At 45.5% G+C, this 25,739-nt stretch overlaps 4 protein-coding genes across 4 annotated transcripts; all 4 read right to left on the bottom strand.

Moving 5' to 3' along the window:
* Positions 1-56: 56 nt before the first annotated feature.
* LOC127318090 (uncharacterized) lies at positions 57-1,047 on the bottom strand. The gene is made up of 3 exons (XM_051348716.2): positions 627-1,047; positions 426-542; positions 57-349 (listed from the first exon to the last, which is right to left on the bottom strand). Exons 1-3 carry the CDS (start codon positions 948-950, stop codon positions 272-274), a joined length of 519 nt encoding a protein of 172 aa, XP_051204676.1. The 5' UTR covers positions 951-1,047; the 3' UTR covers positions 57-271.
* Positions 1,048-2,463: 1,416 nt separating this feature from the next.
* LOC127318072 (probable calcium-binding protein CML9) lies at positions 2,464-3,222 on the bottom strand. The gene has a single exon (XM_051348698.2). It carries the CDS (start codon positions 3,126-3,128, stop codon positions 2,673-2,675), a length of 456 nt encoding a protein of 151 aa, XP_051204658.1. The 5' UTR covers positions 3,129-3,222; the 3' UTR covers positions 2,464-2,672.
* A 730-nt stretch (positions 3,223-3,952) lies between these two features.
* On the bottom strand, positions 3,953-6,365 carry LOC127318080 (calmodulin-2). Its single transcript, XM_051348705.2, has 2 exons — positions 6,202-6,365; positions 3,953-4,537 (listed from the first exon to the last, which is right to left on the bottom strand). The coding sequence occupies exons 1-2, from the start codon at positions 6,275-6,277 to the stop codon at positions 4,164-4,166; spliced, it is 450 nt and encodes a 149-aa protein (XP_051204665.1). The 5' UTR covers positions 6,278-6,365; the 3' UTR covers positions 3,953-4,163.
* Positions 6,366-10,007: 3,642 nt separating this feature from the next.
* On the bottom strand, positions 10,008-13,489 carry LOC127318065 (SNF1-related protein kinase regulatory subunit beta-1). Its single transcript, XM_051348685.2, has 4 exons — positions 13,020-13,489; positions 10,999-11,183; positions 10,751-10,913; positions 10,008-10,586 (listed from the first exon to the last, which is right to left on the bottom strand). The coding sequence occupies exons 1-4, from the start codon at positions 13,176-13,178 to the stop codon at positions 10,260-10,262; spliced, it is 834 nt and encodes a 277-aa protein (XP_051204645.1). The 5' UTR covers positions 13,179-13,489; the 3' UTR covers positions 10,008-10,259.
* Positions 13,490-25,739: the final 12,250 nt, after the last annotated feature.

Here is a 25,739-nt window from a genome sequence, read left to right as displayed (position 1 = left end):
TCCTCCTCCATCCAAAAGCAGAGTTCCAGATCTTGCTCAGGTCAAAAGGCAACGCATTGAAATCAAGACGCCGCCTAGCTATTTCAAGTTTCAGAAGGACAGTAATACAAGTTACTGGTATCATCTGCACTTCGTTCACCTGATCTCCTCTACAACGCAGGAAAACCGTCTTCTCGATCAGCAGTTTACCGCAGCACAATTACAAAAAAGAATATGGCATATGTTCAGAGTTCAGTAGTACTATGTTCATTGCTCTGCCGCGGAAACCGAATCAGAGGAAGCCGTCTCTGCGGTCTTGCTCCTCGGCGTCCTTGTTCGCCGTCTGCACGGCCTTGTACCACAGATACCCCTGGAATCCAGAGGAGAACTCGATCAGAAACTGTGAACTTACAATCTTGCAGATGGACAATAGCAGGCGCACGTACGGATGTCGGGATGCCGGTGACGGCGAAGAAGCCCAGGATCGGCGCGTAGAGGGGGCTGTCGGTGCCCAGGACGCCGAACACCGGCCGCCCGTTGGTGTACTCGAAGATCGACCCGATCTGCAGAGGAAAAGAAGGTTCGTATCCGGGATCTGCTCAGCGGAACGTAGGAGGAGGAGGAGGAGAAGGGTGAGGGGAACGTACGGCGGCGATGGCGGTCACGGCGGACGCGAGCAGGTACGCGTAGAACGGGACCTCGACGGCGCCGCCGGCGTCCTGCCCGGAGGCGCCTCCTTCGTTGCGCGCCCACGGAGGGGCCTCGTCGGAGCCCTTCCGGGCCCAGGAGGGGACCTTCTCGTCCGTCTTCTCGCCCGACGACTCCGTCGCGGCCACGACCACCAGCCTTCGGTGCGAAGAAGACGGCCGCGAGTGCAGCGGGGCGGCTGCTCGAGAGGTGAGACGAGGTTCGGGTTTCGAGCTCGTGCTGAGGCAGCGCGAGCCGCAGAGGGAGATGGTTGCAGCGGCCATGGGTAGTACAGTAGAGGAGCTCGAGGTCTGGCGGTGGTGGAGCTTCGAGCTCGGTGTGTGTGTGAAGTCAGCTGGGGAGTGTGGATAGGACGTGGGCGGCGTGCACGGTTCCTGGTCTCCACCCTACATTTGTCATGTGGGCTGGGCTTGGCTGGACTAAAAAGCCCACTTGTGTGATAAGGCACGTTGGGCGTTTTTCTGGGCTGGAGAAGCCAGCAACATTCTTCTTCTTAAAAAAGTTCAACAACATTCTTAAAAAGTTGGAAGAGAGGAAGCATAAAGCATGTGTTTTTTTTAAATGAAATTTCACCGACCTGTCAATAATCATCAACAATAGTACAAAAATCGCCCTCCAACATCAGGAAAAGCTTGACGTACTAGAGATTTTTATAGTAGGTAGATAGGAAGCATCATGCTCTGATTCAAAGGACCATCGCAAGAAAGCTGCAATCGTCACCAATGATGACAACTGTTGATGGGAAGGGACTGATCTGAAACTACACCAAAGAACACGACAACTGACTAATTCGTCGGACACACCACTCCGCGCTCCCTTGGCTTGCGCTAGACGCACCACCGGAGGGAGGATATGACGGAGATGATCTTATTATGGCTTCTGGATGTAGCCGCCGCTTCTACCATCCAGACGAAGACATTGAGAAACAACATAAACAAAGAACGAAAATCCTCCCGCCGACGAGGGCCGTGATCCACCACACCTCTAAGGCTGGCCACCGGAGGCGGGGTGGATCGATGGTGGCGCTGACGAAGGGAACAAAACAGTAGATGAGTTTTACAGGGACCTCCACAATGGACTCTCTCTCCTATCTTGGTCGGAACATTTTTAGTATCAAGCATGTGTCTTGGTCAGGGTGATAAAAGAACATTTGAAGGTGCTATTATATACTGATAGGTGACATTGATGCCATACCATCGAAGAAACTTCATTATGAAACATGACAGTCGCCTCCGATCTGGCCGCCTCTGTGGCCTTCGGGCCATGAAGGTGCGGCGGATAGTAGTTCTCGTCAGCGGAGGGCTCTATTTCCCAGTTTTAGGGGCTTGGTTCCCCGTGTTTAGGGTTTTTGTTTGTAGCGGCGGCGTTCAGGTGATGGTGACAGCGCCTCGTGCAATAATGTTTTCTCTGCTTTAAACCCATCTCGACAACGAAGTCGAGAAGCTTGTGGGTGTGGTATAGTCTTCGAGGATTTCGTCTAGCTGTGGGGACCTTCGGATCGTTAAGAAGTTTCATCGGCAGTTCATCCTATTTCTTATCTCTCGGACGGATGTGATCTTTTCGATCCGTTCGGCGACTTCCCGTCCGCAACCAACACGTCAGGCAGACTCAGGGTGGATCGGCAGCGGCGGTGCGCCGTCGACACGGTCTAGATGCTGAAGATGAAGGGCTTCTCAAGGATCTCGTTGTAATTTTCGTTTTTTTAAATGTTTTGTATTGCTCGATGTTTCTTTTGATGCTAGTATACCATTCGAAAAAAAAAAACACGGCAGCAAATTTAGCCAATTACATTGTATTCCTAAAGTGTTCAGGATCACTTAGAATCTCATGTATACAACAGAAGTTACATGTATTGCAGCTAGGTACAAGGCATCCACAACTCAATACTACATCACAAAATTCAGAAAACAAGGAATTATTTCCTCATCGGCCTCCACATTCATTGCCAAAAAGAAGAGCTCAAGGCTTGACGAACACGAGCTCGCTCAAGGTTTGTTCATGAGCACCTTGACGAACTCCTTGCACTGGACGCGGCCCTCGCCGCGGGGGTCCGCCTTGCGGACCAGCTCGTCGGCCTCCTCCTCCGTCAGCCGGTCGCCGTGGGAGACCATCACCTGCCGCAGCTGCTCCGCGGGGATCACCCCGCTGCCGTCGTCGTCGAACGCGCCCAGGCAGTCGGCCAGGCCCTTCGCCGACACGCCCGCGTTCGCCTTGCGCGCCGCCACGGCCAGGAACGTGGCCAGGTCGATGCTGGTGGCGCCTTCGCTGGCGCCCGCGTCCTCGAGGAATTGTCGCGCCTCCGCCTCGTCGATGTTCTGGCCCAGGGAGCGGAGCGCGGTGACCAGCTCGCCGGCGGCGATGCGGCCGTCCTCGTCGCCGTCGAACAGGTCGAAGATCTCCTTGCACTCGTCCGCCTGCTCCTGGGTCAGCTTGGCCGCCATGGCAGAGAGCAGAGGGAGCTAAAGAAGGGAAAGGGAATTTGTAGAGAATGCTTAATGGGTCTTGGTTGCTTCTTTATGAAACGAAGAATTCGCTTTCGAGTTTTGACATGTCCAAATTTTTTTTATATCACAGAGAAATCTTTTATCGATTCTTGCTGTCACATCAAGCACCATGATCAAAACAACAGACAGGCTAAGCAATGGAAAAAAAGGAAACGAATAACCCAACGGGGGTACCACCACCCAACCCAGTCGATCAAATCATACCACATTGCGACGTCCATAATTGCATGCCATGATAACTGATGATAAAGCGACGTTCCATCCACCTTTGATTTTGTTCTTGCCTAAGCACTACAAGTTGCAAATACATAAATGATAAATCGCCAGAGAGTGCGAGATCCAACAGCTAGCCGTAAAATAATTGAACTCCAATCAGCAATTGAAAGGAAAAACAGCGGGGAATCGCTGCCCAAGGAGCAGGATCGAGTCAGCACAGATGCAACTAGGCCTGATCCTGCTTATGGTTCAGCAACCTGGCACCATACCTGTTGGCTTACACCTTTTTCACCAGGGCAAAGACTCGAACGATGCAGTTAACCAGCACTTCTTTGCATGGCGAAAAGCACAGTCCATACCAAAGTTGCCGAAACTTCTACCAAATATCCATCCAGTTGCAGCAAACACTTCCGAGAGCAAAACACACCAACCATGCTACTCCCACGTGCACACCACAGTTGCCAAGCTCATAGATGAAAGACAAGATTTGCAGTTTTGCACAAAGCTCTAAAATCCATGATGAGACCAACCAAACAGGTGCAAGATAAGTTCCACAATCAAAAGATAATAACCAGGTGTCCAGAATGTTGCTCCACACGACTACACCGCCTAACCCAAGATCACTACCGAACATTACAGCCTTGCGAGACTCGACAGTACTTTAAAGCGCGCATAGCAAAATACAACTTGCAACATCTGGTGTTCCAAACTTCCAATCCACTTGAGAGCAAAAGCTTATTTCAGGGGACCCGCTCCTCACTTGGCCATCATGACCTTGACGAACTCCTCGTAGTTGATCTGGCCATCACCATCCACATCAGCCTCACGGATCATCTCGTCGACCTCCTCATCGGTCAGCTTCTCCCCGAGGTTGGTCATGACATGGCGCAGCTCGGCGGCCGAGATGAAGCCGTTCTGGTCCTTGTCGAAGACGCGGAAGGCCTCCTTGAGCTCCTCCTCCGAGTCGGTGTCCTTCATCTTCCTCGCCATCAGGTTCAGAAACTCTGGGAAGTCGATGGTGCCGTTGCCATCAGCGTCCACCTCGTTGATCATGTCCTGCAGCTCCGCCTCAGTGGGGTTCTGCCCAAGGGACCGCATCACGGTTCCGAGCTCCTTGGTGGTGATGCAACCTGTAGAAGATTCAAAGCTCGTTATAAGATAATACTTCCCTGTAAGCATTCTTTATCCAGCGCTATAAAACAAAATAAGAGTAAGCTCACTATTAGGTTTAAGATTGGTTGGTTCTCGCTCATAAAATATCCAATTTGGGACTACGTCATCATTATTGCCCTAAAAACTCAAGATACATAATAATACCACCAACTAACATGTTGAGTTGCTGATAGTTTCACGAACCTAAGTAGACAACTATGGGTTAAGATTGGCTGGTTCTCGCTCATAAAATATCCAATTTGGGACTACGCCATTATTATTGACCTAACAACACAGGATACACAATAATGCCATCAATTAACATGTTGAATTGTAGTTTCATGCACCTATAGTTGTCAGCAAGCTGTAACAGCAGGAATCATAAACAAACATTGGCTTGAAGCACAGTATTTCAGCATAAACAGTATAGATAAATATTATATATATAGGCCAACTAGGTAGCGTGAAGAGAACAATGAGATTGGTCAAGTGGCAGACGCTTTCCTGAAATGTCAATGATGTTCAACCCAACACACTGAATACTAAAAACCAATTTTCAATCTATTTCACAGAATAATTCTGATTAACGTGACGAAATGGTCAACTTCCTACAGGCAGAAGCCTTAAGACAATGCTTTTGGGTTCAGCATCAATTGGGCGGTTTCCCAACTGAAGAAAATGCAATCCTTGTTCTCTATATACATATGAAATCCAAAGTCCACTTAAAATTCAATGAAACTATTGCATACTAGATATGACACTAGATCACAAGACTAGACCAAAACGTCTATAGACGTGCTGAAACATGCTCATATAATGTATCACTGTGTTTCATAATATAAGCCGTTTTAGCAAATTGTGGAACGGAGGTAGTAGTACCAAAGAAGGAAATGACAATTGGAGAACACGGCAGGAGACTTTCAGAAATGAACTATTATACACTAAAAAGGAACAATCTTTATATTAACTATATTGGTCTAACACTACACAAACACACAGTTAACACTTATCTAAAAGTGGCTGTCAGAAGTTCGATCTTACCAATATAGTGATATGCTGTCATCAAAAAGTTCGTTCCTTTAGTGAACACGTTGTAAATAATGAGGCTATCTACAGCATGCTACGATGTCACAACCAGGATCAACACCTAAAACTCTATACATCTCGCCCAACCGTTTGACCTAGCTCCAGCAAGTGAGAATATGTAGAAGTTAGGCGTGCTACATCACTCAACCATTTGTTCACAGGGCATGAAAACAGCCTGATTCGGATTTCTTGTCAGTTACCATTAGCTTACAGCTGTATAATAAACCCTAATCCACAAATACAACCATTTGCTGCCCCCAAATTGTTCTTCTACAGGGCCATGAACCAAAACACCTTGCCAAGACAAACACCCCGTACCCGGCCACAGAACAAACAAGCAGTGTGCAAGCAAACGTTCCAACCAGATGTAAGCATCCCGCACAAGCCGAAAACACTACGAATTTCCTAAAAATCCGCGCAACTAAGCCATCACCTACGCAGGGTAGACCGGATCTAGAGCCGTAATCGCAGCTGTCCCGACCAGACCCCAATTCGGCCGGATCGGGCGCCGCGCAAGCTCGATCCGGCGGGGAGGGGGGCGGGGAAGAGGGGTTACCGTCGCCATCCTTGTCGAAGAGGCTGAAGGCCTCCTTGAACTCGGCGATCTGCTCGTCGGTGAGCTGGTCCGCCATGGGTGGGTGCTTCGAGAAGGCGAGAACACGAGGGCGGCTGCACGGAGGGGAATAATAAACGGGTAGCAGACGGCGAGGCTGGCCTTCTGTTCTGGGATTTTTATAGGCGGCGACGATGATTAGGGGTTGGTTGCTTTGCTCCGACCGCGGGTTATGTATCCGGTTCTTTTTTCTTTTGTTCACCTTCTTCTTTTACTCTTGCCTTTCCATTTTTATGTTTGTGCTTTCCTTTGGTCTTTGGCAATCCAAGGTTCGGTATATTGAAGAAAGGAAAAGGATATCTAGGGTTTCATACTTTCTTTTTTGTGACTTTGGTTGAGGTTGTTCTTGTATGGTATATAGAGGTTTATTTTACTTTGTGCAACATTTAAAAACGAGGGAGTAGATGTTTCTTATGGCATGTCATGTCAATGTATGTTTAATCTGATAGCTTGAGCCGCGGTGAGGGAGTTTGGTTGTGATGAGTGCAACGGTCAATATTTCAAAAAGTATCCACCATGTTCCAGTAAGAAGCGCTACGTTGCATGGCGCGGCTGAAAAGGAGGGAAGACGAGAATGACAATAGGGCAAATCCGACAAAAATAGGTCAGTACCTATGTGATACGAGTTACGGGAAAGTGGCGGGAAGAGAGGGTGCACCTTCACGATTTTGAAACTAGTTAACTACATATTGTATTAGTGACAATTATAGAAAAATATACTAGTATGCTAATTTTCTTTTCTTTATGTCGTTGTCATTCATTATTGAAAACCAACTACTCTCTTCGGATCAAAACAAATGCGAAAAAATGGATGTATCTGCCGGACGGAGTACTATTATTCCTAAGAAACAAAACACCACTAGAATAATAATATTATGATTTCTTCTCTTTAAACAAAATATTGCATAAAATGGATCCCCCGTCTTATATGACCCCCCCCCCCCCCCCCACCTAATTGGTTTAGTAGTAAAATGTCCGTGCGTTGCCACAGGTAACAAAACATGTAAAAGACAAAAAATATTAAAATATAAACATCAATCATCACTGAATACCCAAGAAGATGACACATAACTTGATCTCAGGAGCAACACAAAAACATATTTAGAGTAATAGACGCCACACATGAACATAAACTACTGCAACCTACGAAGTCTACACCACAATCTTAAATACCGTACACAATTTACACACTTGTCAAACAATTATTTCAGTAAAACTATATAGGCTTGCCTTGCATATGCTCCACGTCGATCTGATTGGATTGTAGGGAGTATATCACAAGGTTCTCTACGCAGTTTCTAGACATGATAACTAAGAAGTAAAATTGTACAAATCTGATTTATATATGGCGTTCAGAGTCTTGAAGGTCCGTTTCTTATAGTACAGCAGGAATATATATTTCCCACAAAAGAAAAATAAAGTTATTTGGAATATATATATTGCATTCCCTCTTCTCCTACTCTGAAAATATTCATAATCATGCGAATGGATGAAAATCACTGTCTAGTTTCTTTGCTTAAATATGTGCCTAGTATGACCTAAAGAACAATATGCAAAAAAAATAAAATAGTAGACACAACAAACTAAACTGTTAATTTATACCGAAAGTTCTCATTACATGATATGATATTTCAAGCGATACCAAGTAGTGAAGAGAAAAAGTATGTCAATGCTCAATAAAACCACCAAACTCACATGCTCTAATTCAGCACATAAGTAATAATCAACCTTCTAGTTGTTTTTCTGTAGTTTTCTATGCAAATACAACTGATCTAGACTATTGTAAAGTTTAGTGTAGAGCTAGATGATTAAATAATGAGAAATCAGCCATTCATCTTTTTTGGTTTGTCACAGTTGCTTAGATCAAAGCATTTGTTTTGAACCGGAGGGAGTACTATTATTCCTAAGAAACAAAACACCACTAGAATAATAATATTATGATTTCTTCCCTTTAAAAAAAATATTGCATAAAATGGATCCCCCGGTCTTATATGACCCCCCACCCCCACCCATTTTCATCTGATTAAACCTTAATTGGTATATATAAAGTGGTCACTTACTTTTGTCTTAGGTTATTCTTTCTAATTTACCTAGGTTTACAAAAAAAAACATATGTACTTATAATATCCAATGAATATATTATGCAAAAACATTTCATGGTGGATTTAGATACATTGATTGAAAAATGTTTGACTTAAAAAAGGGGTAAATGATCTTGTACATATAGAGATGGAGTACTACAAGAAAACGGTACCGTGCTGACGGTATTTGCCGTCGGCATAGGGTACAAAACCGACGGTCACCGTCGACAGAGCGTGTTGGCGGCACAACAGAAGAACCGTCGGCACAAATGCGTCCCTCGAGGGAGTACTTTGATGTAGGGTCTTGGTGATTTCTTTCATGTTGGTGAATATGTTTGGTTCAATTTGATTTTGGGGCGTTAAGTGTGTCGTGAAAAAGATGATATCGTGTCATGTCATGGCTTAATTTTGTTCTGAATAACTGTGTTCCTGTCAAACAGTTGGTGGAGAACACGAAGTTGTAAAACTGAAACCTACACAACATGCTACTCTTTTCTCCACTATGTCACTATAGAAAATGGCTGTGATGGGGGCATGAGAAAGAAACTAAATTCACGCGCAAATGTAGTTGCACATCGTCCACCGATGATGTGACACCTACCGATCTGATGTCTCCAGCCTTGCGATTATTAAGGAGAAATCTGACGAGTCAAAGCGATGGAGCAGGAACGGGACCAGGTCCAGGTCACCGTCATACCAGGCACGAGTCAGACAAGAGGTCCCGGTCAAGGACCTCCAGAAGTCGTCCACTAGTCCGCTCTTTTTCCTTCACGACGTGGCAATTAATGCATTGTTTGCCTTGTTGGGCTCCCAGCTGAAAGCGATGCATCGCTGGGCCGGGCCTCGTCCTTGCACTTGTTCATTCTTGGGCCAGTATATGGGCTTCAGCGTCTGCTGAAGCAAAGGCTCATGGGCAGTGGAAGGTTCTGCATTAATGTGAGAATCAGAAAAACAAAATTGCTAGTGAACCAGAGCTTTTATTAAGCAGCTGGTTTCTTGTTAGAACAGAAAAGCATCTTCTCAAGCTGTTCTGGTATTTTTTTTTTCCTTTCCTTCTCCCTGTCTGAGAAAAATGTCGTTTTTTTTTTCACAGTTTAGGGCGTTACAAACCACCTTGATGTTATGGTGAATCATGCATGTAGTCAAAAAAATAAAAAAAATCTCCACATTCAATTTCGGAAAAGAGACATAAATTTTCTCTTTCGACCAAACCGTTCCCATCCTCACAACAAGTATATAAGCAAACTACAGGGTACAGCAAACCGGTGGTTGATTTCATTTGATTGGGTGCATCACGCAAACTTACATCTCTGTCTAGGCATGCCAGTGGCTAGGTCTCAGAAGATCATCTAGAATTAAAGTTCCATCATAGTCGCTGTTAGCCTTTTGACAAATGAGGCTAAGGTTGTGTTTGCCTTCCACGGCGGTCTCTTTTTGTATGGTCAACATCCACATCACGTGTACGAATGGATTCTTTTCTTCCAATGTCTTAGTTACCTACGTCTCACATGTATTAGCGTCTCAATCTTATCCATCCTACTTGCATCTACCAGTGCATTCAGAAGTTAGAGATGAAAAGGGAAAACAAGCGGTGTATCCCAACACATGCGACAATTACATTCTGGCAATTGCCGGTTCCGTTTACTCAGATCACAGCAAGACAAGACATTTTCCAAACCCTCTCTTGTTTCATTTTTTTCAGAGTTCAGTCTGTTCAAACCTCATCCTACAAGAACATTTTATTGAAGAAAGAAAGAAATAAAATAAGAGTCACAACCTAGATAGAGGTGCAGGAGCAGCATCAAAGAACAAGGGCTCCTGCATTCCCCTTATGTACACTGCCAGCTAACACTCCCTTATTCACTCCCATCAGTCCTACTCAGCCGCCACTGCTTTCTTCATGTTCCACCGGCCGCATTATCACCTCCTCGGCAGCGGCTTGTAGAGCACGAAGTTCACGTACTTTGATTGGAACCGGTGGGTGACCCCAAGGGCGAGCAGGGACTGCGACCCCCATCCTTTCTCGATGAACAGGTGGTTGAGGACCACGTGCTGAGGCTTCAGCTTCAGGGCGTGTTCGTCAGAGCTGTCGGTGCCGCCAAGGACTGACATGAGAAGCTGAGGCGGGAGCGTCGGTGGCTCCTTGGCAAACTCCTCGTCAGCTGGGAACTGCAGGTCGTAGCTATGTTCAGGCGATGGAGGCGCGTCGAACTCCGCCACACTGTCAAGACTCTCTGGAACATACTCCTATTGAAAATACAAATTTTGCAGATAATATCAGGATCCTGAATTCCGGAATTTCGTTTAGAGAAGGTCAGAGCAAAATGACACATTATCTTATTTTTCTTCCTTTGTCATTAAGGTGGTCACGGGTTTTATTGCTGAAGTAGACATATGTAATCCTTACTGACATGGACATCGAGGAGGTTGGCCACCTGCCCTCTCTCGTCAGTCACATGAGGTTGTTCAGAGACATATCTTGGCTCCCCGTCGACAATGATCCTGTAATGATATATTCCAGATGGCAGAACCAACAATACAGCGTGATCTTTCCCAGACCTCTCTAACACCCTCCTGAAAGTGGTCATATGGATTTTGGTATTTTAGCATATCATTTACAGATAAGACATTGGAAAAATAGATTGGGTCAAAATTAAACCTTGAAGTCCAGTTATCCCATGATCCTTCCACAAACACCTCATTTCCTCCTTGACTCCATGTAATCAAAGTTGGAATTCCCTTCTCTGGGGGGTTGCTGTTGGTGGATTGATCCGAGCCATTAACCCATGAATGGCTAAAAACAGGAGAAAATTCAGTTGGTATCTGAAGTGGAGCTACTGGGACCTGCAAGGTGCACTTAACTTTCAGTGCAAGCAGGAATTCATGACTAACAATAATGTTTACACATGTTTCTTGAACCAGCACACCGACTATAGAGTAACCTGAAGCACAAGTCCCATGCAGATATCTTGCAGTATTACAGATTTACAGGAACTAAAAGGTCAACAACACACATGGTTTTTCATAGGTCAAAATGAATTCAGCAAGAATAAACTTAATCATGTCGAGATCGGATGCTTTAGTATGTGCATTCTAAAAGGAAAAGGAACAACACTGGCTGCCACTTATATACACATTAACTTGAGGCTTTTTTCCTTCAAACTGGGGACTTTGTGTTTCAATTACTTGAATGAAAATAACATTGTATTACAGAGAGAAAGGGAGCTGAAAGCAGAAAACCAAGTTTAACACACCAGTAGGAAAACCGTTGCTCACCATCAATCTGGGCAACGAACTACAGGTTAAACAATATTTTACCTCTACTTAATATCATATACAGATAAAAGTCTGATCAAGCCAAAAGCAAGGCCATCATAAGCAAAAGGATACAGTACTATACAACAGCTTGCTATAGCCAGATGCTAAGTTTTTCAGGAGTAATTGCTAGATCAAAAAAACATTTACTAGATCTTGAAGTGAATGAAAAACAGAAGTATCACTGTAAATCATCATAACACAACAATGACATACAAGCCATGTGATTTATGTGCCCCTAGCACATGCTGCAGATTTCAGTTCAAAATACTCTGTACTACTGCACGACTCATTACATTTAAATGCTACTCACTCCGTTCCAAAATGATTGAAGTTCTAGGATTGTCCTAATTCAAACTAATTTAAGCTTAAACTAGTTTATAAAAAAATATCAACATCTAAAACATCAATTTAGTTCCATTAGATTTACCATAAAATATACTATAACCTAGAACTTCAATTATTTTGGAACGGAGGGAAGTAATGAATAAAGTTGCAATTGTGCACCACATTTGATCATGATGCCCCACGTACTTATCTTGGATGGGGACTACCCTAGTAGTGAGAGTAAAGAATTTGTTCTAGGGTGTTGTGCCAACCGCTTAGCACATGGTATATTTTACACAGCAAGACCAACTGCCCACAAAATAAGATCAGGTACTCACGTTTTGTCAAGATGCCGCGTAATCACCGAGGGGAAAATAAAGATATTTATCCAGAAATTGAAGTTTATGCGCCATTTGATAAAGCAGCAGCAATTTGCCCACAGAACCGAACCAGATCCCAGACACAGAACTGCTAAACCCGTTGGCAGAAACCAGCTGGTCAACCAAATCTACCAACTCGTCTTTACCAAAGCTGTTTTCTTTCATAATCATAGGCAAGTTGTAGCTATGTCCTAAACAAGAACCCATACTTTGATCATATTAGAAATATCTAAAAGCTGTAGCTGTAGTTCAGCTGCAGATCGAGTTATCGGCTATGGCCTAACTCCTAAAGTTTAAGGCAAAAGAAATTGCTATTTCAAGTTTTTAACACCGGATGGAACTAATCTATAACGACTGATGCAACAGATGATACTTCACAGGAAAATTTGCAAGAACTCACATCGCAACCAACAATTGCTAAACTAATCAAGAAGAGAACCCAACATAAACAAGCAACTCCGTTGCGAGCAACACCTTTTGATCACCAAGGCGAAAGGAACAATCAAGCAAAAACTGTTAACAAGAACTGCACGCCTAGGCGAATCACACTAACCAAAGACAGAAGAGCAATTTCTTCTTTTTGTCAACAAAAAGGAAGTACATCAAGAACACGAGATGAGGGTTTCCTTTTTTGCAATTTCAGCCAGGAAATCGTCACCTGAGGCGCGAAGACGTAGGGAACCGGAGGAGGAAGCTCCCGCATCACGGCGTCCGGCGGGGCGGCGGCTTCCACCGAGCTCCCGCGGCTGGGGGTCACCTGCTCCAGCGACGACGCCGCATAGCCGTTCCCCACTTCCCTGGCGCTCGCGTTCCCCATTCCCAGATCGCCGCCGCCCGCAGCTAGCCGCCACTACCAACTAGAAAAGCACCACCGCCGTCGCCGCCCCTTAAACGCCGCCCTGAGCTAAGCAAGAGCGAAATCCAGCTGTCGAAGCAGGAAAAGCGGCGGAAGGGTAGGGCCTCTATGACTACGAGAATGCCACGGCGGCTCGGGCTTATCTACGCCGGCGTGCCAAGAAGTTGCTGCTAGAAAATCGCGCGCGCGCGTTCATCTCAGGCAGCCACCGGCCGCTTCGCCGGCGGCACGGGAGAAGGACATATAGGATGGGGGAGAGGCACATGACCGCACGCCGTCTCGCCCGCTTGTCCTGACAATTATTCCTCGATTTATCTCCGCCGTTGGATGGCGCAGGGCAGACAACGACCGTAAGATGGTGCCTGGATAACTACGACTCTGACGGCGCATTTGCTATGGGTTTGATAAAGGGCGGTCTGAGAAGTCAATGTCTTTGGCTTTGGTAATGCTTTGTCTTCAAGGTTCTGTGTTTGGATAGCGACGACAATTAGGAGTGTGCTAAATGGATAAGGGCATAGATAATGGTTGATAAAATCGTCTTATCTTAAATTAACCATGTGATCAATATAGCGTACACTGGATATCTTTTAGCTTATCTCTATAAAATGATATTTCTAGATATGTGGTCAGAGAAATAGTTGCTAAAAGATTATCTTTTCGTCCTAAAATGAAAAAGAAAGTAAACCTTTTTTTTTAGTTTTTTCTTTCTTCCACCTTAGCTTTTGTCTTACGACTTAAAGCATCAACATTATACATATCCTGAGAGTTAAAGAAGTTTTAGATGTAATCGTGTGCTTAGCTTTTAGTGGGCACTGATAAAACGAGTCATGTAAGAGTGCGACAACTGAAAGAGAATGGACATGTGGAAGTTATCCCTACTTATGCATAAAATTAAGTTTCTTGGTATATTTAATTGATTTTGGTGTACGTTATGTCGTTTTTGAACCATTGTGTTGTTCTTAACTTTACATCTAATATAAGCTTGTCACAATCCTCTAAATCAGATCGAAACACCTTAGTAAGATCACCACCCATAATCCTGCAACCGTACGTTAACTCAGAGATCTATCAATAGAAGTAGAATTAAAGGATTGCACTATAGTATCTAGAATTTGAAAACCTTTCTTACATTGCTTATGTACAAACAAACAATATTGCAATATTTTTTCGAAATGGGGAACATAGCCCTAGCCTCCTAGCTTCTGCATCCAAAGGATGCATACGGCTTATTTCTATTAAATTATTCACGAGAGCCTTACAAAGAGAATAGAAAGATAACCTTAAAACCACCATCCTCCCGACAACTCGCCATACCTACAAGACTGATGCATAAAGGGGGTGCTCGTGGTCTCCCCAAGAAAATAATTGCACATAGTCCATTGCTCAACTTAAAAACTAGAACGTCCCCAACTTATGTAACTATTAATAAAACGAATTGTCAGGTAAGCGCCTAACAAATGTGCCGAAGTATACACAAACAAATCCAACACCAAGGCTTGAAATACTTGCTCCATCAACCACGCTTCCATTGATTCGCCGCCTCTTTATATAAAGGAGCCCACAACCAAGCATACCTAAAGATAACCTTAGTTGGATAGAATAATTTTTCTTACAACAAATAACAATACTGTAACAAACCAAGTAATTCAACAAACTGCTATACATAGTTTAATTTAGTGTCAGGTCGACCTAGAAACTTGTTGAAGCATAGGAAAATGTTGGGGATGCCCGCCACATTCAAGCGAAATGACCCAAACAAAATCATCGTGGCCCTATTATTGTTGCGGTCAGAAACCCACCGGCGAGCAGCGACGGGCAACACAGGAGAGCCGGGAACGACTTAGGGCTGCGGCTGGCCCTGGTCCCTCCGAGCGACGGCCCGCAAAGACTCCGGCACGCACGTCCGATGCTGGTGTAAGGGCGTGCCACCTGACCTATACCTGGTCAGGAAGGTGATGGAGATGCCTCGCTTAGTTTCCTGCATGGCATACACGTAAACATTAAATACGAGCCTCGATCGGCTCTCAGGTTGTCCTGTGAATCGGCTCAAAGAGCCGATCCACCCATGATTCGCACGAGGTGTACGAATATATGGTGGTCCTGCTTGATCAAGATAAAGCTAAAACGATCTACGACGATTTAGGGTTTTCACCGCATAATCGGAACATCCTACTCGTGATTGAGCCTCGCGGCCGCGCACGGTAATCGTAAGCCGATCCTAGACAAGGCCTAAAAACCAACACGAAGTTGATCCCCGGAACATCCTGTCTAGGGCTAGCAAACTACACCCTGCGCGCCGCTGGATCCATCAACCCTTTGTAAGGCCTAACTATGCAGATATTAAACTAATCCTTGAAGAACAAGGAGCAACCATAACGGATCGGATCTATTAAATAATGATCAAGCGGGGTGCCGCCCCTACGCCTAAGATAAGCGTAAGGGCGGCTAGATGTCTAAGGGTTGCACGACGATAGCATATGATACGAAGAACAATGCTAACCCTAACACATCTAAGATAACTACGTTGCTCGCCATCAAAAAGGCTTTAGTACGAGCAACGCATGAACAACGAATAAACTTGTACTGCCTAGATCGCAAGATGCGATCTAGGCAGCATGATGCTTACCCGGAAGAAACCCTCGAGACAAGGGAGTTGGCGATGCGCCTAGATTGGTTTGTGGTGAACGTGATTGTTGTTTATTTCATAAACCCTAGATACATATTTATAGTCCGTAGACTTTCTAACGTGGAAATAATCCCAACCGTGCACGAGCCAAACTCTAACTAACCGACACGTATCCTACTATATTACAGATACACGGGCAAACTAGCCCAAACTTTGCATATAAAGGCCGATTCATGAATTTCTTCCATGTATATCCTTCAAGCCCATCTTGATCGTGGCCCACCTCTGACTCGGTCAAATTCTGGTGATAACACATGCCCCCCTGGTTTTGGAATTGATAATTTCAAAATCACTCTGCTTTTTCTTCGTCGGGTCATGTCATGGCAGAACAGAACCGTCGCAGTATTCTTCATCCTGATGCCTTGCCTTCTCAACTTCTCTGCAAAATTTGATAGCTTTAGCATCACTACCTCGGAAACTGCAATGGCATTAACTCTCCACTAGGCTTCCCCTTTATTTAACTGTGCCGATTGATTAGCCTTTTCATCCCCTTCCTCTGTTCTAGCTATCGGCACCGAAAAGCCCTCTTTCCCTGTAGCAATGTCTTCCTCTTCCTCCGTCTCCTCCGGCCTCTCCCTCCAGTCTTCCTCCTCGAGCGAGCAGGAGTGGAACTTTGATCATGTGCCAGACGGCCCACCCGAAGCACTCGTCGGGTCAGATGGTGACCTACCTCTGACCGATGGGGAAGACGACCTCAAGTTCCTCATCGAAGGGGAGCTGAAGAGCGAAAGCGAAGACGACCTCCACCCCTGGGTGAAACCCACCTCCTCCGACGGGAAGGAGGAAGAAGAAGAAGCAGAGGAAGAAGAGGAAAAGGAGGAGGATGGTTCCTCCTCCTCCGCTGGGTATCCGCCGGTGAAGCGATTCCGTGCTTGGGCGGACAGCGAGGACGATGATGATGACGAGGAGGAAGAGGAAAAGGAGGAGGATGAATCCTCCTCCTCCGCCGGATATCCGCCGGCAAAGCGCTTCCGCGCTTGGGCGGACAGCGAGGATGATGATGATGACGAGGAAGAAGAAGCTCCGGCCGAGGGCTGGGGCAGCAGCGACGAGGAACTCCCTGGAAGCAGCGCCGACGGCAGCTACAATGGCGACGATGAGGATAGCGACGACCCCTAGAACAGGGGCAAATTAGTGTAGGACTAGTAGTAGCAGTGCACTAGGCATCAGATCCCCCTTTTGAGAGCCATCGGCTCTTTCCTGTAAAGCCGCTCCTTTGAATCAATAAGAATTGTTCTTCCAATTTGACTCTCAATTAATCCAATTTCAAGCCTTCCGTTCGCCGCACCAAGACCGATAGCAACGTATCGGATCTTTTTTTTTTCAGACGCCCATGAAGCCAGACTCAGATACCGATTAGACCGTCAGTCAAGCACTTCTCAAATTCAGACTGTGATTTGATATCTGACCATAATATTTCGCAATCCTATAGCCGATGGCTGTTCATCGGCTGTTTTGAGAATCCAGTCTCCTTCATTTTCTTGCAGCAACAGGACGGTCCAAACCCTGTAGATGACAACGGCTTCCCTTTCGTGCTCCTCTCCGCAGCTCTAGTAGTCTTCTTCGCAACAACTCACCGCTTTGAGAAGGTTATGATGCAGGGTCACCGATGCAACTCCAATCGGCTCCCAAAAACAGAGTGTCTACCAAATCAGCTGCCCCGAGCCTCGGTTAAGGTGAGAACAGTGGCGAGGATACACAGTTCAGTCCAAGGGCCCTGAACTCAGGCAAATTGAGACAGCCACCATGCAGAGGTCCTAATCATGCCTACGAGCGTAGCTGGGAAAGTGGCCAACTTAGCCAGGCCGACGGTAGATGCACCAGAGCCGATCACCCTTCTTCCTTTGAAAGCCGATATTGTAGATGAAGTACCAACGGCTTAATGAGCAAAGGGCTGCCTTGTGCCAAAACTGACGTTTCTGCCAGTACTGCTGAACTGGCGCCAAGGGTTGGAAGTCCTCGAAGAGAAGGTCCAGGTACCAAAATTGGCTCATTGTTTACTCCCTCGAGGAAGCAGAAGGCATCACAGCTGAACCGAAAACCGACCTGGTCGAAATCCGTGTCTTGAACACGCAGCTGGTAGATCTTGTGTAATTGTACTAGAGTCGATGGCTGTGCATCACCTTTGTTTCTTTAGCTCTAAAGTCGATGTCCTTGCATCGGCTGTATACCGACCATGAAAAATAGTAAATTTTTTACTGGCCGATTTTCTATCGGCCCCCAATATTTTACTGCACATGTATCGCACATGTTCATCCGATTAGGTGCCCCCCGAGCCGAATCTGTCAGGTAACTGCAGATATCGGCTCTGTAGTTAGCCAAGGCACTGTATTTGCACGTCGGCTCCGGTAGGACCAATATTGACTCTCCTCAGCCGACGTAAAACCGCTGCCTATTAGATCGATGTTGAACACGGGCGGAATGCGTGGTGAGGATAATTTTGGCCGATTGCTAGAATCGGCCTCCACGTTGATCGAATCGCTCAATGAAGGTTTTGCAATGTTCCTCCATAGATCTTTGGGGCCGATCCCAAGGATCGGCCTCGCCACGTTTGCCCATCGGTTCGTTCTTGCTACACGGTCAGGCCGGCGGATAAGACCAGCCTAACCCCATCTTTTGTCACGTCGATGCGCTCGCAGTCGTCCAAATTGATGCCTGAGAGTGGCTCTTGGCCTGCTGTTTCCCAAGCGTTCATGCCAGCCGTTGAAATCTCGGCTGAGCCATCTGCATGGACGACCTCTACCTCATCTCCATCCCACTGTATTACGCATTGGTGCATCGTGGATGGAATGCAACAGTTGGCGTGGATCCAATCTCTTCCTAGCAGGACAGCATAGGTGCTCTTGCTGTCGATGATAAAGAACGTCGTAGGGATGGTTTTCCTTCCTACGGTCAGATCCACGTTCAGAACACCTTGTGCGTCAGACGCTTGGCCGTTGAAATCGCTCAGTGTCACGTTGGTCTTGATCAGATCCGAGCTAGAGCGTCCCAATCGACGTAGCATGGAGTATGGCATAATGTTGACTGGCGCTCCGGTGTCCACCAGCATCTTGTTGACAGGCTGCCCATTGATATAACCTCGCAAGTACAGGGCCTTCAGATGTCTGTAGCTTCTTTCTCGTGGCTTCTCAGAGATAACTGGCTGTGGGCCGCAGTCAAGTTGTGCCACGGGTGCCTCGTCCAATCCTGGAGCACTAAACTCCGTCGGAAGGATGAATACCATGTTTGTGCCAGCCGATGTTTCATCATCGGCTTTCCTTTGCTTGGGGCGCCACTCCATTTTTTGTGGTCGACCCTCTTCATCCAGGGTTCGCTGAATTTTCGCGGCCAGATCAGGCCGCGCCTTCCTTAGCGTGTGCAGGTATAACCTTTCGGCTTCCTCCAAGCCACGCAGTCGCTGAACCCTACGCTTTTGGGAACGGCTGAGTCCATCAGGGCACCACCTTGGCCGGTGGTACCTGTCTTCTTCTTCATCATCGTCTTCCAAATCCTCGAGATCTTCCACCCGAGGGGACTCAGCGTGCTTGTTCCGCGGTGGGAGAGGCCCTAGACGTTTGAACACGGACACGTTAGCTGCATCCTTCCTCTTCTGTCTACATTCGCGCTGCCGATTGTAGGCAATCGGCTCATTCCTGAATCCCAGCAGTGTCTGGAGAAGGGGCAGTCCCAGTGCCTATCCTCGTCGTCTTGCTCCCTTGACTTTTCCTTGGCGTGGCGCTCATATCTCTCCTCATCGCGATCATGCCGACGATGTCTCCTGGCGTCCCTAGCCAGACGATCTCTTTCATCATCGTCGTTGGGTCATCGGCGTTGGTCATATTGACTCACATACTTGTTGAGGAGGTGATCAGAGAGAGGTCGCTGATATCTTACGTTCCTCACTTCCCCCTCTGTGATGTAGCGCTTGCCATCGTGCCGGAGCCGATCGCGTGGAACGGCTTCCTCTGTGTCCTTGCTACGAGAGCAGCTGCCCTCGTCTCCGTCCTTACCAGAGTGGTGTCCAAGTCCTACCATGTTGATGTTGAACGAGAAACTTGGCTGGCACCCTCCAGGGTAAGTGCACTCCACCATGTTCACGGCGGGGAAGGGATGGGTATCGACCTTCATGGCGTACTGGTTGAAAATTAGACGTCCTTGTTCTATCGCCATTTGGATCTGCTGACGCCACACCCTGCAGTCGTTGGTGGTATGGGAGAACGAGTTATGCCATTTGCAGTATGGCTTTCCGTTCAGCTCCTGTACCGTGGGGATTTTGAGGCCTTCGGGTAACTTCAACTGCTTCTCCTTAAGTAAGAGGTTAAAAATTTGCTCAGTTTTAGTTACGTCAAAATCAAATCCTCTGGGCGGACCTGGTGGCTTAACCCATTTGCAGGACACGGGGGTTGCCCCCCGAGTCCATTCAGCCACTGCTACTTCTTGATCTCCTGCAGAGCCTTCGTCTTCATCTGCCTCAACCAGGACTACCGCACGCTTGAATTTGTCCTGGTATAAGTCCGGGTGGCGCTGTTCATATAACGACAGTTTCTGAACCATGTGCGCCAGTGAAGGGTAGTCTGCTTGGGAGGCCATATCCTTGATTGGTGATTGATGACCCACAAGTATAGGGGGTGTATCGTAGTATCTTCGATAAGTAAGAATGTCGATCCCAACGAGGAGCAGAAGGTGTTGACAAGCAGTTTCGATGAAGGATTCACTGTAAATGCTCACAGACAAGTATTCAGGGGGTTTTGATGTAACAGTTGAATAAAGTACGAGTATGTAAAGTGCGAGAGTAACAATTGCAGCGAGTGGCCCAATCCTTTTTAGCACAAAGGACAAGCCGGTTTGTTTACTTATAATTACCAAACGTTCTCGAGGACACACGGGATTTTAGTCTAGTGCTTTCGCTACATACGGCTAAATAATCTTCATTGTTATGATAAGTGTTGTGTGGGTGAACCTATGCTAATGCACCGCCCTTCCTAGGACTAATACATACTTGTGATTATACACCTTGCAAGCATCCGCAACTACAAGAAAGTAATTAAGAATAAATCTAACCACAGCCTTAAACTCTGAGATCCTGCGATCCCTCCTGCATCGATATACCAACGGGGGTTTAGGTTTCTGTCACTCCGGCAACCCCGCAATTGGCAAACGAATACAAGATGCATTCCCCTAGGCCCATAATTGGTGAAGTGTCATGTAGTCGACGTTCACATGACACCACTAGAAGAATAACACCACAACTTAAATATCACACCATTGAATATTACTCAACCATATTTCACTACTAACATTTAGACTTCACCCATGTCCTCAAGAACTAAACGAACTACTCACGAGACATCATATGGAACATGATCAGAGGTGATATGATGATGAATAACAATCTGAACATAAACTTGGTTCAATGGTTTCACTCAATAGCATCAACAACAAGTAGAGATCGATACCGGGAGAGTTTCCCCTATCAAACAATCAAGATCAAACCCAAATTGCTACGGCGGTGATGGTGTCCAGCGGTGGAGACGGCGGTGATGATGGTGGAGATGATGATGATGGTGATGGCGATGATGTCCAGCTCGATGACGGTGACGATGGCGTCGATTTCCCCCTCCCGGAGGGAATTTCCGGCGGATTCCTCGCCCGCCGGAGAGCTCTTTTCTCTCTGGTGTTCTCCGCCCACGCAGGCGGTCAGAACTCTTCGCGAGGTACCCTCTCGTGGCTTAGGTTTTCGGGACGAAGGATTTCGCGAAGAAAAGGAGGCGAAAGGGGTCGTGGGCCCCCCAAACCACATGGCGGCGCGGCCAGGGCATGGGCCGCGCCGCCCTAGGGTGTGGGCCCACCCTGGGTCCTCCTGGCCCCTCCTTCTGGCTTCCTTCGTCATCTTGAAAAATAGGATTTTTGGTATAATTTCCTCCCACAGTTGATCTTCCGAAATATTGCGTTCTGACGGTGCTTTTTCCAAAGCAGAATCCCGGCTCCGTGCTTGATCCTCCAATAATGATGAAACATGCAAAATAGATGAAATAACATAAGTATTGTGTCCCAATATGAAATATATCAATGAATAACAGCAAATTATGATATAAAATAGTGATGCAAATTGGACGTATCAACTCCCCCCAAGCTTAGACTTCGCTTGTCCCCAAGCGAAATCGAACTCGATAGACAGACCACATGTTTATGGAGTGAAGAGTCGATAAATAAAATACGGACAAGAAGCATCATATTCATTCACACAGGACATTATAGTAAACAACCTCTTATAACTCATCTTGAAACAAGTATAAGGTAATCACAAGTAAAGGTGCATAAGAAATCATAATTGGTGATGGCAAACTTTGTTCTTGGTCAGAGAACAATTAACAGATTATAATTATCTCCTTGAGCAGCGCTCTTATGTTAAAGTTTATAAGGCACAACTTGCATACTCAATCATAATGGTCTTTTCATGATCATTGATAACTTGCAAAGGTATATTCATTCAGATAAAACTTGTACTAAACAAGGAAGAATAAAAGACATGATGTAGCAAATCACAATATAATGGTTTGATCACAACTACTCAAATGCTTGCTTGAGATGGAGGGAAATAGGTTTACTGACTCAACATAAAGTAAAAGACAGGCCCTTCGCAGAGGGAAGCAGTGGATTAAATCATGTGCTAGAGCTTTTTCAGTTTTGCAATCATATAAAGAGAATAAAAGTAACATTTTGAGAGGTGTTTGTTGTTGTCAACGACTGGTAGCGGGTACTCTAACCCCCTTGCCAGACAACCTCCTAAGAGCGGCTCCCATATTATTTTCATTTTGTGTGGCACTCCTTCCAACCTTTCTTTCACAAACCATGGCTAACCGAATCCTCGGGTGCCTGCCAACAATCTCATACCGTGAAGGAGTGCCTTTTTATTTTAGTTTTATTATGATGATGACACTCCCCCCAACCTTTGCTTACACAAGCCATGGCTAACCGAATCCTTCGGGTGCCGTCCATCAATCACATACCATGGAGGAGTGTCTATTTAGTTTGATTAATTTGGGACTGGGAATCCCATTGCCAGCTCTTTTTGCAAAATTATTGGATAAGCGGATGAAGCCACTAGTCCATTGGTAGAAGTTGCCCAACAAGATTGAAAGATAAAACACCACATACTTCCTCATGAGCTATGAAACATTGACACAAATAAGAGATACTAAGTTTTGAATTGTTTAAAGGTAGCACACGAAGTATTTACTTGGAATGGCAGAAAATACCATGTAGTAGGTAGGTATGGTGGACACAAATGACATAGGTTTGGGTTAAGGTTTGGATGCACGAGAAGTATTCCCTCTCGCATGTGTCTTTGGCTAGCAAGGTTAATTAGCAAGCATAAGAGTCGAGGGAAACAAACAAATATACATATGATATAAACAATCATGCATCTTCCTTGTAAGCACAAACAATCTTAACTTCAGAATAATAAGCTATGAGCTAACAAGAAAGACAATGAAACAACTACATGTATTTCTCTTTTCTATTTAAACCTCAAAGTGTTGTTGCTATTGACCAATGCTAAGTTTGCCAAAACCAAACAGATTTATTCAATGCTCCCAAAGTGATACCAATACTAACAACAAGGTAAATCATATAATAGAGATTGCAAACTAAAATAAGATGTGCAATATGTAAATGATAAGACCTCTCATTAATATTCCATAACGATAACTCACACCAAGGGATACATAGACAACCAACTAAAGGAGAGATACTTCCAAACGCAACCCATCTTATATGATAACTTCCCTACTCATGATATGACACTACTTGACAATAAAGATAAAAGGTAGTGATAATGTGATACCGCGGCACTCCCCCAAGCTTGGAACAAACCAAGGGGATGCCAATACCGATGATGAATTACTCCTGCGGCGATGGTGGAGATGAACTCCTCCCGCGCTTCTTAATAAGCTCCTTCATCTTCAGTTTCTCAGCTTGAAAATTCTGCACTAAGATTCGGAGAGATTCATTGTTATCTGAAGTTGGCGATGACGACCTTGTGATGCGAATCGAGTGGTATTCAATCATTCTTCGGAGACGGCAATTCTCCTCCTGGAGTATCTCCACTTCTCTTCTTAGAGCCCGATATTGATCACAAAACTCATCGGTAATCCGTAGCACTTCTTCCATCATGGGGAAGGAGTCGAGGCTAAGAGCGGGTGGTATAGGTCCCTGCAGGTTATGAGAAAAAGAACGTCGAGTGTCAACAGATCCCACCAAGATTTGCTTGCTCCCTCCGGCTTGCTGCTCTTGTCTTGATGGCACCTCCTTCACTTCTTCCTCCGAAAGCCCCTTGCCCTTGTTGTTGGAGGCCATGGTGCTTCTAGACCGAAAACAGATCCTGGCAGAAACAACTCGAAACAAAACACGTCGAGAAAACGATATACGGACCTCCAGGGGTCCGGGGGATTATATAGCAAAAATTTTCACAACAAACGGAAAGTACCAGATCGAACCAGAGTCGGAAAGGGGCGACGAGGCGGCCAAACCATAGGGCGGCGCGGGCCCAGGCTTGGCCGCGCCGGCCTATGGTGGCGCCCCCTCGTGCGTCCTTTCCACTCCGTTTCGAACTCGTAATTTTTCATATTTTCCAAAAACAGCGAAAATATTGTTCGGAAAGTAAATTGCGTACTTTTCATTACCAGTACTGTTACCTATTCAAAGTCGAGTTCTGGCGGACTGTCAATTTGCCCTTTGATGAAAGCTTCCGGTGTTTCCACTTGAATAATATCAACATCAACATTATAGGAATCACCTGAGATATAATGCTTGAGTCTTTGTCCATTCACCACTTGCGTAGCATTGCCTTGGAGAGAGCTAATCTTGATTGCTCCTGAACGATACACCTCCTCGACAACATATGGTCCTTCCCATTTTGAGAGTAATTTCCCTGCAAAGAATCTGAGACGAGACCGATACAATAGGACTTTATCCCCAATATTAAATTCTCTTTTGATAATCCTCCTATCATGTCATTTTTTAACTTTCTCTTTAAAGAGTTTAGCATTTTCATAAGCTTCATTTCTCCATTCATCTAGAGAACTTAATTGCAACAACCTCTTATCACCGGCAAGTTTTGGATCTTTATTTAATTCTCTAACAGCCCAATAAGCTTTGTGCTCTAGTTCTAAAGGTAAATGACAAGCTTTCCCATAAACCATTTTATAAGGTGACATTCCCATGGGATTTTTATAAGCAGTTCTATAAGCCCATAGTGCATCCTTCAATTTACTAGCCCAATTCTTTCTAGTTTTATTAACGGTCTTTCCCAAAATAGATTTAATCTCTCTATTTGATAGTTCTACTTGACCACTAGTTTGAGGATGATAAGCGGAAGCAATTCTATGATTAATACCATACTTAGCAAGAGTTTTTCTAAAACCTCCATGAATAAAATGAGAACCTCCATCAGTCATAATATATCTAGGCACTCCAAATCTAGGAAAAATAATATCTAAAAGCATTCTTAAAGAGGTCTCACCATCAGCACTTTTTGTAGGTATAGCTTCCACCCATTTAGTAACATAATCAACAGCAACAAGTATGTGAGTGTTACCTTCCGAAGACGGAAAAGGTCCCATGAAGTCAAATCCCCAACAATCAAATGGTTCAATAACAAGAGTATAATTCATTGGCATTTCATTGCGTCTGGAGATATTACCAACCCTTTGGCATTCATCACAAGATAAAATAAACTTTCTCGCATCCTTGAAGAGAGTTGGCCAATAAAAACCTGATTGTAGAACCTTTTGCGCGGTTCTTTCTCCGGCGTGATGTCCTCCATAAGCACTACCATGACATTTACTCAATATCTC

This window comes from Lolium perenne, chromosome 1 (assembly GCF_019359855.2).
Source record: "Lolium perenne isolate Kyuss_39 chromosome 1, Kyuss_2.0, whole genome shotgun sequence".
Classification (NCBI taxonomy): domain Eukaryota; kingdom Viridiplantae; phylum Streptophyta; class Magnoliopsida; order Poales; family Poaceae; genus Lolium; species Lolium perenne.
This window is presented reverse-complemented; position numbering and strand designations above follow the sequence as displayed.

Bases quoted from the DNA above. Each gene is read 5' to 3' on its own strand.
- LOC127318090 (XM_051348716.2), bottom strand. From the start codon at position 950: ATGGCCGCTGCAACCATCTCCCTCTGCGGCTCGCGCTGCCTCAGCACG. The intron at 543-626 runs GTACGTTCCCCT...TTTCCTCTGCAG, and splicing joins CCGTGACCGCCATCGCCGCC to ATCGGGTCGATCTTCGAGTA. The intron at 350-425 runs GTACGTGCGCCT...TCTGGATTCCAG, and splicing joins TCACCGGCATCCCGACATCC to GGGTATCTGTGGTACAAGGC.
- LOC127318072 (XM_051348698.2), bottom strand. From the start codon at position 3,128: ATGGCGGCCAAGCTGACCCAGGAGCAGGCGGACGAGTGCAAGGAGATC.
- LOC127318065 (XM_051348685.2), bottom strand. From the start codon at position 13,178: ATGGGGAACGCGAGCGCCAGGGAAGTGGGGAACGGCTATGCGGCGTCG. The intron at 11,184-13,019 runs GTGACGATTTCC...TGCACCTTGCAG, and splicing joins CCTACGTCTTCGCGCCTCAG to GTCCCAGTAGCTCCACTTCA. The intron at 10,914-10,998 runs GTTTAATTTTGA...GACCACTTTCAG, and splicing joins TGGGATAACTGGACTTCAAG to GAGGGTGTTAGAGAGGTCTG.
- LOC127318080 (XM_051348705.2), bottom strand. From the start codon at position 6,277: ATGGCGGACCAGCTCACCGACGAGCAGATCGCCGAGTTCAAGGAGGCC. The intron at 4,538-6,201 runs GTAACCCCTCTT...AATCTTCTACAG, and splicing joins CTTCGACAAGGATGGCGACG to GTTGCATCACCACCAAGGAG.